This window comes from Macadamia integrifolia, chromosome 7 (assembly GCF_013358625.1).
Source record: "Macadamia integrifolia cultivar HAES 741 chromosome 7, SCU_Mint_v3, whole genome shotgun sequence".
NCBI classification, from domain to species: domain Eukaryota; kingdom Viridiplantae; phylum Streptophyta; class Magnoliopsida; order Proteales; family Proteaceae; genus Macadamia; species Macadamia integrifolia.
This window is the reverse complement of record NC_056563.1, coordinates 16,524,434-16,539,209: the sequence shown is the minus strand read 5'-3', so window position 1 is coordinate 16,539,209 and position 14,776 is coordinate 16,524,434. Positions and strand designations below refer to the sequence as shown.

The following is a 14,776-nucleotide window of genomic DNA, read 5'->3' as shown; positions in this document are numbered from 1 at the left end:
CCTTTGGATAAGATTGATTCCCAACCAGCTTTCTTCGGTTCCTTTCCAAAACTTCTATATGTAACTAAGACTGAGTAAACACCATCTTGTAGACATAGACTTTGAATTTGGAGGTTGAGAGGAAATTGTGAAGATTCCAAAATTAGAGGATCAAAGTTGTAGATATCATGGACCTTCGTCGGGTCGCGATATGGCACGTAGCGCGTGTACACACGCTAGGGGTCGACCCTAATGACATGACATAGTATCCCTTGGTCATCAAATTCCAAGGGGGGGATACACGTTATAGGTAAAAGGGAGTCGCCACCTAGAAAGGGTCTAGGACCCATAAATGTCTCTGCCTATCAAGGGAGAGAGACTAATGACTCTGATGGATAAGGCTGGTTTGCACCAAGATTCTAGACAAGTGTCAAGTGACAGGCTAGGAAGGTGTTAGGCATCCAGTCTGCCCGACCCTAAGGCCAGTCTCCTAAAGTTTGTTTGTACCCTACTAACTAGTCATAAATCTAGGTCACTGAAAACCCTAAACTAAGTATCTAAGCATGACATGTGAAAACCCTAAACCAAGTGTCTAAATTATGATAGTTAGGTTATGATGTAAATAATGAAATGATTACGTTAATTAAAAAAATTAAAAACCCTAAATTAAACTAACTCAATTAATTGAGCCTAACCTAGATAGATGATTAATGAATTTATGAATCCCAAATTGAATTAATTAAAATGATTAATCCCAATCCCTGGTAATTTGTGAAATAAATTATTGCAATCCTACTTAATCTAATTGGTAAAAAGATTTATAAATTAAATGAGACCTAATTAATTTATAAAAAATGAAATGGATTAATTACATTAAATGAATGCATTTTTACTAATCTACCTAATTTAGTATAGGAAGATTAAACTAAACCTAAAGTTTAATTAAATTAATTATGAAACGTAATTGCACTAATTATGTTTACCTTAAGCCAATCTAAGATGAGTTAAACATTTTTCAAAACCCTAGTTAAGCTAATGAGAAGAGAATATTTTAACTAAATAAATGCAATGCTAATTATCTTCTAAATTAAATATGTCTAATGATTATTTTATGCTATACCTATATTATGCTAGAGTCTAAATGTTATATTAATTGAACCCATTAAATAATTAAAACAACTAATTACGATAAAGAAAAACACTAGTGAAAAATGATATATGAGCTTAAGTAATTAAACTAATCAATGAAGCTAAATGGAATGATTAAAGAAAGCTAAACAAGCTAAAAGAAGGAAAAGTTGGATGAATTGGAATACAAGTATACTAATTGCACTATTTTAAACAAGATCTAATTTTTTTTATTGTATTTAAAGAAAGAGAGTGAAAAGCCCTAAAAAAAAGAAATTATAACACAAACCCATTCCCCAAATACGTCCTCATGCTACGGGCCGGTTTGAGGGGCCAACCATGCCCTTACTAGTCTATGTCCTAAACTACGTCCCATATATTATTAAGAGAGAAAAGAAAACAGAAAACGGACTAACTTATCAAAATTATTTAATCCACAATGAACAATTAAGACTATGATGAAGAAAAACAAAAAAATGCAGAGGGATTGTTCTGTTTTTGATTCAGAGAGAGGAAAAAGAGAGAAAAAAGAAAAGAAAAGACATGGAGCCATAAAAAAAAAACAAACGATGGAGAGGGAGTTGTGTGGGGCGGCTGGGCTCAGTTAAGGAGAAGAAGTATAAGAAGAAAGAGAAGGGAGGTTCGGTGGCTGCTGGTTAGCAGTTGGACAGCAGGGAAAAAGAAGTGAAAAAGAAGAAGAAGAAAAAGAGAAAGGAGGTTCGGTGGGACTGGTTAGCAGTTGCAGCAGCAAGGAAAAAGAAGAGAAAAAGAAGAAGGAGGAGAAGAGAAAGAAGTTGCAGGTTTCAGTTCGGTGGGACTGGTTAGTAGTTGCAACAACAAGGAAAAAGAAGAGAGGAAGAAAAATGAGAGAAGGAGAAGAAGTTGCAGGCTTTAGCCATGGAGAAGGGAAGGAGAAGAGGAGGAGGGAGGAGAAGAGTTGGCAGCTAGAGTTGGGGTTCAACAAGGAAATGAAGAAGAAGATGGGAGGTAGATGAATGGTGGCTGCTGGAAGGGATGGAATGAGTTACAAGAGAGAAGGAAGGTTCGGAGGGTTTCAGTAGAAAGAAAAAGGAAGAGAAGATGGGTTCAGGTTAGTTAAGGAAAAAGAAAGGAAGGAGAAGGGGGTGGAGAGGATTCGGCCATGGTAAAAGAGAAAAGAAGAGAAGAAGAAGAAGAAGAAGAAGAAGAAGAAGAAGAAGAAAAAGAAGGAAAGGGTTGCAGGTTTGGAAGAAGAAGTGGGAGGTGGCAGCCATGGAGAAGGGAAGGAGAAGAGGGAGGCGGCTGATTTTCTGCTACAGGGAAAAGAAGAAAGAAAGGAAGAAGAGATGGGAGAGGAGATTAGAGTTTGAGATCCTAATCTAAGGGTTCATGTCTAAAGAATAAAAAATCAAAAATAAATCAAATCAAACCTACTTATTAAGTGAGTATATTAAGCCACAAATAAAACCGATTAATTGAATCAAAATATAATAATAAGAAAAAACAAAACACATTATAATGTAAAAACCGAATTAGCAAAACCAATGGATTGGAACCAATGATCCAAATCAAACTATGTTGAGCCCAATTAAAACAAAATAAGCCCAATTGAACCGGAATCAACCAATTCACATTTAATAAACCATACTAAACCAAATGAAATCTAATTAAACCTAATTAATCTAAATGAACCAATTAAACCTAAATACACTTAATTGAATCGGAATAAACCAATTTATATCTAATAAACCATATTAAACCAAATTGAAACTAATTAAACCTAATTAATCTAAATGAAACAATTATTAATAAATTAGAACCTAATCTATTACATTAGATAAACTAGTTCTAAATTACAATTAGCAGAAGAAAAATACCTTAAACCTAGATTTAATCAAGAAACAAGGGGAGATAACCCTTGTGCTTCAAGCCCCAAATCGAACTGAACCGGACTAGATCTCCCGGCTCAAGGAATGATTAATGTGTTAAACTTTTAAACTTGGAGAATATTTGATTTTAGAGGGAAGAAGTTAGCCAAAACCTTGATTGGACCATCCTCTCTCCCAAATTCCCAATTTTTTCTCTTTTCTTTTTGGAAGAGAGGAAGGGTTATATTTATAGCCTTGGGATGTGACTATGTGAGACAATTCTTTCTTATTTTCGATGTGGGACTAAAAAATTAGAGAGAATTGTCCAAAAAGGTTTGCTTTTGGACAAAGGGATTTGAGCGCCATGTGACACTCTTTGTTTGCTCGGAATGGAATTTGATATCGAACTTTAGAGTCAACTTTCGGGGGTCATATCTTTCAAACCATTAGTCAGAATTCGACGTGTAATATGTCGTTAGAAAGCTTAGTCCGAGCACTATCCAATGATGTGAGACACGATTGTGGTCTCGACCGAGAACATTTACGAAAATATGCATAAAGTAGGGACTCGGATCATATAATAAAAGAGAGAATTGGGCGTCGATTCGCATAGTTCTCGCATCAAAGTGTAATGTCCGACTTGAGGGGACAAAAGACAATAATCCACAACATCAAATTCTAATTTTTGAAAACATTTTCTCTTGAAAGTTTATAGGGGAAAAATGATCATTTTCTACTCTAAGCTTGAAAATTCTCCAATTCTAAAAGTCCAACATGTAATTCTTCATATTGTCATCATTGCCGGGGGGTGACAAAATTCGGTGTCTACAAAAGTATTTAGAGGTCTGAGTGTTATATGATAAGGATGTTAGGGTGACTCTCTATGGTTAATTTTGACAGAGCACAATAGGAAATAGGTTTCTCATGTCTATGTAGTAGAAGGTTCCTTTCATGCCAAATAAAATACATAATGATAGAACTTACTAATAAAAAATATTTATATCTGATTTCATAGGTGCTGAATCCATTAATTCATGAACTAAATCATGACTTGAGAACACTCAAAAATGTGCTAGCAAACCAAATCAATTTTTAGAGAGAACACTCAAAAACACATGCCATAAAGACTCCTCAGTTGTCTGACAAAAAACACATAAAGAGTCAATTGGAAACAATTTATTGAGATAACCATTTGAAAGTAAACCATTATAACAACATTTTCAAAGAAAAACTTTAAATTTAGGATGTACATTCAACCTCCAAATAAGATTCCACACTTGTCTGTGGGACTTCAGGTTTACAAATAAAAGCATAATTTACATGAAGCAACAACCTTCTTTTTTTTTTTTAATGAATTGGAAATATATTAAAGTAGAAGAAAAAGAACAAAGACACAAGCCATAAAGGCAATCTAAGGGCTCGAGGCCCTAACGTAGGCCATTAAAAACAAAAATTACTGAAGGAGGGGACATCCGAAAACAGAAGAAGGACAAAATAAAACACCAACACAAGGGCTACAAGAAAACAATGGGGAGGGAAGAAACAACTAATATATATGATACATGAAAACTCGGGGGAGGGAGCAATAAGAGGGAGATCCCAAGAAAAGGCCTGATGCCTGTTTTTTGCTTGGGTCAGGGCACACTACACAACTGTGAAGATTCTTATTTCTAATCTCAAAAGTGATAGTGTCCCAAACTTGCTCAATAGTATGGAAGTGGAAGTTTATCTCTTTTTGTTTATTTTCCACCATTTATGATGGATCACTGCACTAAAAGCCAATTTTCAAGACCCACCTCCATTCTTTCTAAGAAAAGGGTAATACTTTCTAAGGATAACTTTCTAGACTAATTTGGAGAATGAACAACAGAAGAATAGATGATCAACACTTTCAATAGAATTCCAATAAAGGCAATAGTTAGGGATCGAAATATATATTTGGGAAAGAAACTCTTGTGTTGGAAGAGTATATGTGAAAATTCTCCCAATAGTAAAACAATAACTTAGAATTGAAGATCCAAACCAATCAATACCAGGGAAGAAAGGAGCCCTAGATTTGATCAAATTCCAAGCAGAAAAATGGGAGAATTTCTTAGACGAGTTTGTCATCTAATGTGCATCATCCCTACTTCCAGACCTCAAACTAACATTCTGAAGCTTATCCCAGACCTCAATAGGAGAGACAAAATTTCTTGGATTCGTAAGCCAAGGATGAACGACACCTTAACCAATCTACTTGAGCCCACATCATACTTGATTCTATTACCATACTGAAGAATTAAAAAACCACTAGGATGCCAATTATCAAGCTAGAGCAAGGTGTTAGAACCATCACCTACATAACATAATGGGATTGATGCAGAGCAAATGGAGTTTGATTTTAGGTATCTAGAATAAACCTAATCTACCCATCAGCTTTTCTTTCTGGGAGCAATTTCTAGATTAAGCTTAGCAATCCTGGCAATGTTAAATTCCATAACTCTAGGAAGACCCAACCCTCCCACCTTCTTTAGAAGATAAACTTTATCCCAACTCAGAGGGTGAAGAAATTGAGGATTATCACCACCTTCCAAAGAAAAAAGGAGATAAGAGATTCAAAGTTTGAAGAAACAGAGCCAAGAAGACCAAAGACCAATATATATAAGAGTTTTGCATAATTGATGTAATGAGTTCAAGACACCGTTGATAGTTAAAATTCCATATCTGGAATAACAACAAAGGGTTCATCATTAATAACAATTGATAAATTAATTCTAAGAATATGATTAGCTGAGGAAAGAATCCATATTTAGAATAAGGACAAAGAGTTCATCATTAATAACAATAGGTGATAATTTAATTCTAAGAATATGATTTCCTGGCGAAGGAATAAGACTGTATGAGAGGTAAGTTCCAATTCCTAGAGGAGCCCTTCACATCAAATACACACGAATAGATATTCACAGGCTGAATGTGTGGAGGAATCTTGAATTGTAGGATTATGAATTTACTTGTCAAGTTATTTATCATCTCCTGGTGGTTTGTTTAAAGTGTAACATCCAGTCTGTTGGGAAAAAACTAGCACCTCATTTGTTAGATCTCTGACCATTTTGAAGTAGATTAGGCCATCTGATCTATCTAGAAATTAGATAACAACTATGATAAGCTTCTTATACTATTCATGTATTGACAAAATCTGCCTAGGCTGGACTTGGAAACATTAACTTCACATAGTTTGGAACAAGTTTTATTAGGGGAGGCATTAGTATTTAGATTAGATGTGAGGGTTAATAACATAAAGGTAAGTATTGATGAGTGTGGATCAAGTCCTTGTACGAGAATGATTTTCGTATACTGTTTGATTTACACTTGAACTTCACTCAGAATAAAAATCAATTAAAAGAAAAGAGAGATTAAGTGGAATCCAAGTGTAAATCAGATACTGTATGAGAATCATTCTTATACGAGGACTTAATCTTTAAGAAGTGATTTGTCAAAGTATTTCTGTTCTTGAAATATTTATATAAATGAGGGGTATTTTCGTCATGATGTCTGCCAAACACAACTGGTACAAATCAGGCACAAATTGAGAAGCAAATAAATGCTCAATCAGAAAACCTAAATGCGATCATACGAAGACAATGATTGCAATCTAACGGCCTATTTTAATAGCTGCAAATATCAACGGTCAATGTTTCTTCATGCTTTGCGAGACTTATCTTTATTAAAAATAGGTTTCTGTTTTTCTTCTACTCTTCTCTATGGTTAACTCCTCCTCCCTTGCTCTTTTTCATCTTCCTTATCACAATTTTAATTACTATTCTTCACTGGTAATTTCTTTTTTTTACCATATTCTTTTTACATCTTCTTTCTCTTTTTTGGGTATCCTGAAACTCATTCTAAAAGAGTATTGAGACTCCGATCGAGAACGTTCTTTCGTTCAAAGCAGAGAGGTTTCAGGCGAAGAACAAGAAAGGAGAAGATAACGAAGACGAAGACGATCTTAGAATCTTCTCAATCCAAGAAAAGTTTCAGGTATTTATTGATCTGAAGCTTCTTCTCTCCATTAATGGTTATTATTTGGACTTCGTTATAGAGTTCAGTCTTTTCGTTTTTGTTTCTTCCACAGATTTACGTTGATGTTGAAGTAGAAATGTTCATAGAGTGAGAAAGAAGCTGCAAAGTCTGATCTAAAGTTTCGAAGGAGCAATTAACGTTCGAAGGTGAGAGATTTATTGCCTCCTCCTCGCTACTCTTTTTATTTTGCCTTTTTATCATATTTTGCTTCTTTTATTCTTAATGGCCTTATGATCTCCGAAGTTTGAAACTAAAGATTCGAAAATCATTTAGATTTCTTATGATCTCTGAAGTTTGAAACTAAAGATTCGAAATCGTTTAGATTATAGATAAGGAAAGATCTCAACCGATTCGAGTCGAAGATTGCAATGACTCGGTCTCATAGGAATGGATTTTTTTTTTTTTCTTTTAATCTTTATTTCTATCAATTGAAGAGGGGATTCGGATCCATAAAGATTTCCGAGAAAGGGAAGAGATGATCATAGTTTCGATTTTATCTGGTTCGCAGCATCTCGAGTCTAAACCTCTTCTGTGTTATTGGCTTTAATCTCTTCATTGCGCCGAAAGAGAGATAGAGAGTTTTCTGTTAACCCCTAGGGTTTTTTTTCTTTAGATTCTGTCTGTACTCTCTCACGTCGTCCTCCGGCGTATATTAGTCAGCCGCGTTTAGAGAAAGAAACTTGTAACCATTTCTGAAACCCTTCAGCTTTTCTGCTAATTTGGATCTTAATGTAATTGTTCTATTTCTGAAGTCTGAATTCTAAAAATTTTACAGGAGCGAAGAGAAATGGCATCCTCGTCCAATTCTCCGTGCGCCGCGTGCAAGTTTCTTCGGCGGAAGTGCACACAAGAATGCGTATTTGCCCCATATTTCCCACCGGACCAGCCGACAAAGTTTGCGAACGTGCACAAGGTTTTCGGTGCAAGCAATGTTGCTAAGATCCTCAATGAGCTGAACCCGACGCAAAGAGAAGACGCCGTGAACTCACTGGCCTATGAGGCAGATGCGAGGCTTCGCGATCCCGTTTACGGCTGTGTCGGTTTAATCTCAATCCTACAACAAAGGCTGAGGCAGGTTCAATTTGATCTGACTAATGCCAAGAAGGAACTCGTTGGCTACATGGGGCCATCAGCGATGCTCCCTCTCAGCCATCAACACCAACACCACCAGTTTCTGTATCAACAACTACAACAGAATCCATCTTCCAATATGGGACCCTACGGAATTTCCCCGGTTGGTATGGGTGTGCCTCAGTCGGCACAAGCGCAAGCACAGGCACAGCTATTAATGAGGGAACAACAGCAGCAGCAGCAGCAGATGCTGGAGGCACAACATTTAGCCGCAGTTGTAGCTGCTAGAGAGCAACATGAGATGATGAGGAACTACGCGCAGCAACAGCAACAACAGCAGGAGCTTGTCAGGTTCGATGGTGGCTTTGATGGGAATGCCGGGGCTGGTGGGGGAGATGGTATTGAGTTTAATCAGTTGAGCGCGGGTTTTTCTTCTTCCTTGGCTTTGGTTCCATTCGACAATTCATTTCAGCTGCAAGAACCGGAACAAGAGCATCCGCATCAGCATCAACAACAACAACAACAACATCAACTCTCGCAGCAGAGAACTTTGAGCGATGAGGTTAAAAGCGTTCATCCGTCTTCTTAATTTTTGTTTTCCTCTCGCCACTCGTTCTCTGCCTGCCATTGCTTTTCCTTTGATCTCGGTACGTTCTCTCTCTCTCTCTCTCTCTCTCGCAATCATACTGTTCTACACGTGCAAAAGCGTGCGTGCAAACAAACCCTGAAATAGAGAACGTTGCATGTGTGAGTCAATGGATGACCCAGAATACCATACCCATGGATGTAGTGTTGAAGGTCTGGAAATGATTTTTACTCACATTTTCATTTTAAAATCATGTTACGAACACCCTTCTTGAAGAAGAAAACTGTGGATGGTTTATATTAAAAATGGCTATAGATCAAAAGATAATAGAAATGTAGAGAAACGAAGAAGCTAGGGGTAGGGTTTTGCAGTCTTTTTTGCTTTCCCCAACACCATTTTTGGCCTTTTGGCCTTTTTGTTGGTTCTTCCCATCTAGTGTAAAGGTCTCTATTGAATGTCCAATTCACGCAATCATCACGTTTGGCAGGTAAGACTTAGGGTTCTTCTTTTCCCCCTCCCTCCTCCGGACTCGAGAAGAGGAAGGGTCATCTCGGTCAGGTGTCTGGAGTGGACTTGTGGTGTGCTTCATTTATTTTTGTAATCATTAATTAAGGCAACCCAGTAAACTAATAATTCCTTTTTTTTTTTTGATTGTTTTACCTGAAAAATATTCTCACATCCCTGATGAGGAACACGTTTCTTGATTTCTTCTGATAAAAAAATAAATTCACTTTTGTTTTCTAGAGTTAATTTTTTAAGGATTTTTTTGAGATTTTTCTATCTGGGTCTACCAATTCAACGTTTTCTACATGATCTATTTTTCCATATTTTCTTTTCTGATATGAAAACCCATGATGGCATTTTCCTTTTGGAATTATCTCTAGACAGTAACAAACCTGTTTTTCATTTCTGGTCACAGGTTCATTGGGGCCAATATTCTTAATCAAAGACAAATTAAGAGTTAGAAGCGTCTGAAAGGAGGAAGAAAAAGCATCATTTTTGGAGTATTAAAACTTCCCTTCCCCTCTTAAATCTCTCTATTTGATTGACCCAGCTGAAGAATGAATAGTATTAATTTCAAGAGAGAGAGAGAGAGCATTAACAAAAGAGAGACAAAGACCATAGCGTCTATCTCCATCTCTGGTTATTATTTTTCTATTCAATTCTCTCTCTCTCTCTCTCTCTCTCTCTCTCCCTCTCTCCCTCTCTCCCTTCTACTTAACGTCACCGGCAGCTTTCTTTTTCCTTTATTTTTGTTAATTTTCCTCCCCATCTTCTCATATATTATATATATATATAGTATAAACAAATAATTAGTTGTTACTATGGTTTGAATGTTTGATTTTTAGTCTCAACTATCATATTGAACTCCATGCATGTCTTTAGCAAGTATAACTCAAGAGGTACAAAGTACAAATTTGATTACGGCAGAGACGCATATGCACATTGAACACCATATCTGGGATTCCTCACATCTGTCCCTTTCTTTTTCCAAATTACTTTATGATGACATACATATATGGTTGTGTTATTAGCAGGGAAGATCAAAAGTCAAAACCAGAGAGAGAGAGAGAGAATCCTCCTCGTCCCCCTCTTCTTTCTCCCATCCCAAAGGGAAGAAACCATGGTTTGATTTTCTTGACCCAGGAAATAGGTTACCCTTCTTATGAAAAACATGAGACAATGTAGTAACATCAAAAGCTGCAGCGACGACAGGACAGGAGAACTGAGGAATGGAATATTACATTTCAATTCAGAAAAAAAATTGAAAGCTTAAAAGGGTCGGATTGAAGTGTGGGGAGGCATGATGTGATGGTACTCTTTAGACTTCACCATATACCTTGAAGACGTACGGCGTTGTGCAGAGTTCAACATTGATACACAGTCCAAGATACCCAGACCAGAAAAAAAAAAAAAAATCATCATCATCATTACCAGAGACTAGTTTGGGCCACACACACTCCCTCTTCCTTCTTTGCCTTTTAAAAAATTATAAAAGAAGACAACAAGACTATTCAATCTTCCGTACTCCAGCCTAGCGACCCATGTGAGACTTCTAATTTTTCTAGAGTCTACACACTTACCCAAGACTTCATTAATCCCTAGCAGTAGGTTTGACTGATCCTTAATAGTTAAATCAATCCCATAAAAAAGTTCCTTACACCATGGTTTGGGATTGCTGGAGCAGGGTTAGGGATTAGGACTTCTTACACCAATATTGATTCTGATCTTTTAAACTGGATTGTTATTGCTGGATTAGCAAGGCATGTGAATTGTTTTTGTTTGCTGCAATATTTAACTTCATGATGATATGGAATAGAATTAATTCTGTTTTCCCTTTAAAATATCATGAGAATGTGGATTGGAAATGGGAACTTCCTTCTCTGTTGTTTTATTATTATTTTAAAGTTTCTGGCGACCATGTGAATTGGAACCAGGGTGTGATTTGGAATTTCGATGAATATCTTTTGAAGGGTCGATACTGAAATTATTTCCCTTTCCTATCCAAGGGTTTAACTGGAAAGAGCTTTTTCCAAATGACTTTCTTAACACGGATTCCCACAAGCCCGAAGGTAGAAAACAAAATTGGCAGGAAATCAGTATGCTTTGTTTGTACATCTGTAAACTAATCAGTGATGACAATCCCATAAAGTATAGAGTTTTTTTTTTATTATTCTTTATTCTTTGAGGAGGAGTGGAGGACAAAATACAATTGGGATATTTTCCATATACATGAAAGTGATAGATCGAAGATAATCATGTCAGGGGTATCAGTAGAGACAAAAAGGGAGAACTTATGACTCTTTGCAGGCCAGCCTCTCACATGTTAGAAGCTTCTTATCATTTCAATTTCTTTCCCTCTGAGTCTGACCAGATCTTTTATCATAAGAAAAAAAAAAAAAAGTCTGACCATGTCAGTATTGGAATTGAAGGTCTACTCTTATGTCCAGCCTAGAGTTAGTAAAATCTCGTCATACTATGCGTATTTGAACCCTTTTATTATTATTATTATTATTATTATTATTATTATTATTATTATTATTATTATTATTATTAAATTTTGAACATAATTTGTTGTAGATACCCTTGAGAAATTTTGAACACCCTAAAATAGTTAATGGTGCATGAAAGGCCAATATGCAATTAATGAAGTTATAAGTTTTAAATACTAATAACGATATCATTTAGACACTAAAAAAAATTCATTTTTTTTCCAAATTATTTTTCAATTATAAACAAATTATTTATCTTGTGTCAATTCATATTAAACATGATAAAACGTGTTACGTGTATTTTACATATGAAATAAATGTTCTATCTCTCTCCATCGGCAACTTTGGCTTCTGTCACCCTTCCCTTGCTCCCCCCATATACCCTCTCTCTCACAACTCCAATGCCATCTGCCTCCTTCGCTATCTTTTCCTTAGCTTCCTTTGCTCATAGTAACAAAGTTTCTAAAAAGATTTCTCAAAGTAGATAGGAAATCCCACCAGTGTAAACTTGTGATGAAATAGTAGACCTCCAAACTAGGAAAACTTAAACATGATCGAATGGTTGCATAAGATGATTTTTATAATGCAATTTCATCAATACTACAGATGGCTAATAGGAGAGAACAGACTTGTTTCACAAACTTGGCCAGCGATGGAAAAGCTCTAATCTTTAGTGGAGAAGAAGAGGCCACCTGTTCTGCCTTAACAATTTTTATATAAAACTTAGGAATTGAAATCCACATATCCTCAAATCTTGTGTTGATTCAATAAAATGCTTTCAGGTTTCACCCTTTTTGGATGAATAATGCTTTCTACATTTTGATTGACAAACAATTGTTTAACTTGTTTAGGCTGTGTAACGTACGCTGGTGCTTCTTTATGTTTAGCTCTCTTCTTCCACAATTGAAGGAAAATATATTAGTTCAGATGAAGGAAAAGAGATAGGCACAAGAAGTCACTAGCATACCTATGCAGCTAGGCAATATTTTTTCTCCCTAAAAGTGATTACCGCCAACAGAGGAAGGAGGGAGAGAAATGAGAGCGAACAAGATGAATGCCTTGTGCTCCTAAGTAAGAATACCACTTTTGCTCCTCCAATGGGCCTCCTAAATATCAATTTTAACTTAAATTCTTTTTTTTTTTGGTAGAAAACAATTTTAATTCGAAAGTGAAAGAAACAATAGCATCCCTTGCTTGTGTTATTTCCGCTACAACAGTATATTGGAAAATCTTTGATCGGGAGGCACTAACATTATAAAGGTTGTTACACGCATTCATCATATTTACTCTTTATTTTATGTTTTTTATCAATATTTTTTTAATATAAATATTAAGGATTTCTACTCTTTTACTTTACATTTCGTTTATAGTAAAGTTGCCATTTAATATGCTTATACTGCGTCCAATTATGAATTTACAATATATTGAAATATTTATAAGTTCTATTCTTTTCCTGAATTTTCAAACCTTTTTTTGCGTTTAATTGTTCACTTGTGACCATGCGGTTTTAGGTATTGGTATCGAATCAGCCATAATGGTATCAGTTGAGACCAATCCTAATACCTAGTCTATTTGGGATTGAGTATTAGTATTCGAACATGGGTTTAAAATCATTAAAAAACAAAAAATGAAAAGTAGAGGTAAAATTGATCAATATGGGTTGATCCAAGATTAATTAGTATCGTACCAATATCAGCATATATCTATCCAATACCCGAGAACTAAATCCTTGATTGTGACCGAAATTTAAGATATGAGACTCTTGAGTTCATTTGTTCACAAAAACTTCAGCTCTATCAAATCTCCCATGTGGTAGTAAATTGTGCTAGTTTTAATCTACTTTTTGAATCAAGGGATTTAGATGCAAAGTAAAATGAGAATTTAATAACCAAATATGGAATGATTTGGAGTTAGTGACAATCATATGGGATGATTACAAAAGTTTATTTATTAGGTTTGAAATTTCACGTCTCTTCCCTTCAATACCCCTTGCAACTTAACAGAGCCGTAAAGTTTCATATTCAGATTCATTTGCTAGGGGTAAAGTGTGTGAAAATAGAAAAATGAAATATATGGTGTAGGTATTTATTTGACCTCACTTGAGATATGGTGAGGATACACCATCTATAGTATTGATTTACATGCAATCGTGTTTGACACAATGACTATACCTTTATCAATGTTAGACGTTTATATGAAACAAAATCCCATTAATATGTATCGATCTCTAAAATAGTGAAAGTAGCAAAAAAATAAGTAGAATTAAAAAAAAAAAAAAAATTGTACAAGACTAAATATACTATCAGGCCTACTTAGTTAACCTTTAATTTTCCAATCATTTTTAACTTCACTTCCATTAATGTTAGACATTTATATGAAACAAAATCCTATTAATATCTATTTTTTTTTGTAAACAATAATTCATTAAAATAGAAAACATGAGTTACACAAGGTTATACTGTTTATCAAAACAAGAAACCAAGGAGTGGAATATGGAAAATCCATTGTACATGTCATTAACGGAGCCTTCCATGATAAGGGATGGGTAAAACCAATAACTTCCCTTGAAATACAGTTGTAAACACAACTTTCAATAACAGTTGCAAATTCCTCTTTCATGATAGAGAGGGGTAGAGTCCAAATGGGCATAAGAGCGACGCATGCCAGACACAAAGTATCACAGTATGCATGCGATCCAACACAAGCTAGACACGGAGTATCATAATATGCTTGCAGCCCAAAGCAAGACCTACCAAAGAGGCCGGAGACAACGCCGCCGAGAAGAAACTCAATGGTTCCTACAACAGCTCTAACGATTGCGACCAGAAGCAAACCATCAACTCCATAGACAACACCATCCTCCCCCAAAAACAACTCGATTCCCACCACTTGCCACCCATGTTAGAACCAAAAATAAAAAAAACAAACACCATTGAGTCCTCCAACACAACCCTTCTTGATGTCGGCACCGATGAAAACTCCAACGTTGGTGGCCATTGAGATCTCAAGAATGAGATCTGAACGAGCATTGCAGGTGTTGAAGTTCTTGGGAAAAAGGGTCTCAAATTTGAACTTGTCAATCTGAACATAAGGAGCATACGGTGGTGCCTGCTTCG

At 35.8% G+C, this 14,776-nt stretch overlaps 1 protein-coding gene across 1 annotated transcript; it reads left to right on the top strand.

Moving 5' to 3' along the window:
• Positions 1–6,708: 6,708 nt before the first annotated feature.
• LOC122083898 (protein ASYMMETRIC LEAVES 2-like) lies at positions 6,709–10,040 on the top strand. Its single transcript, XM_042651829.1, has 4 exons — positions 6,709–6,968; positions 7,063–7,156; positions 7,786–8,728; positions 9,587–10,040. The coding sequence occupies exon 3, from the start codon at positions 7,798–7,800 to the stop codon at positions 8,668–8,670; it is 873 nt and encodes a 290-aa protein (XP_042507763.1). The 5' UTR covers positions 6,709–6,968; positions 7,063–7,156; positions 7,786–7,797; the 3' UTR covers positions 8,671–8,728; positions 9,587–10,040.
• Positions 10,041–14,776: the final 4,736 nt, after the last annotated feature.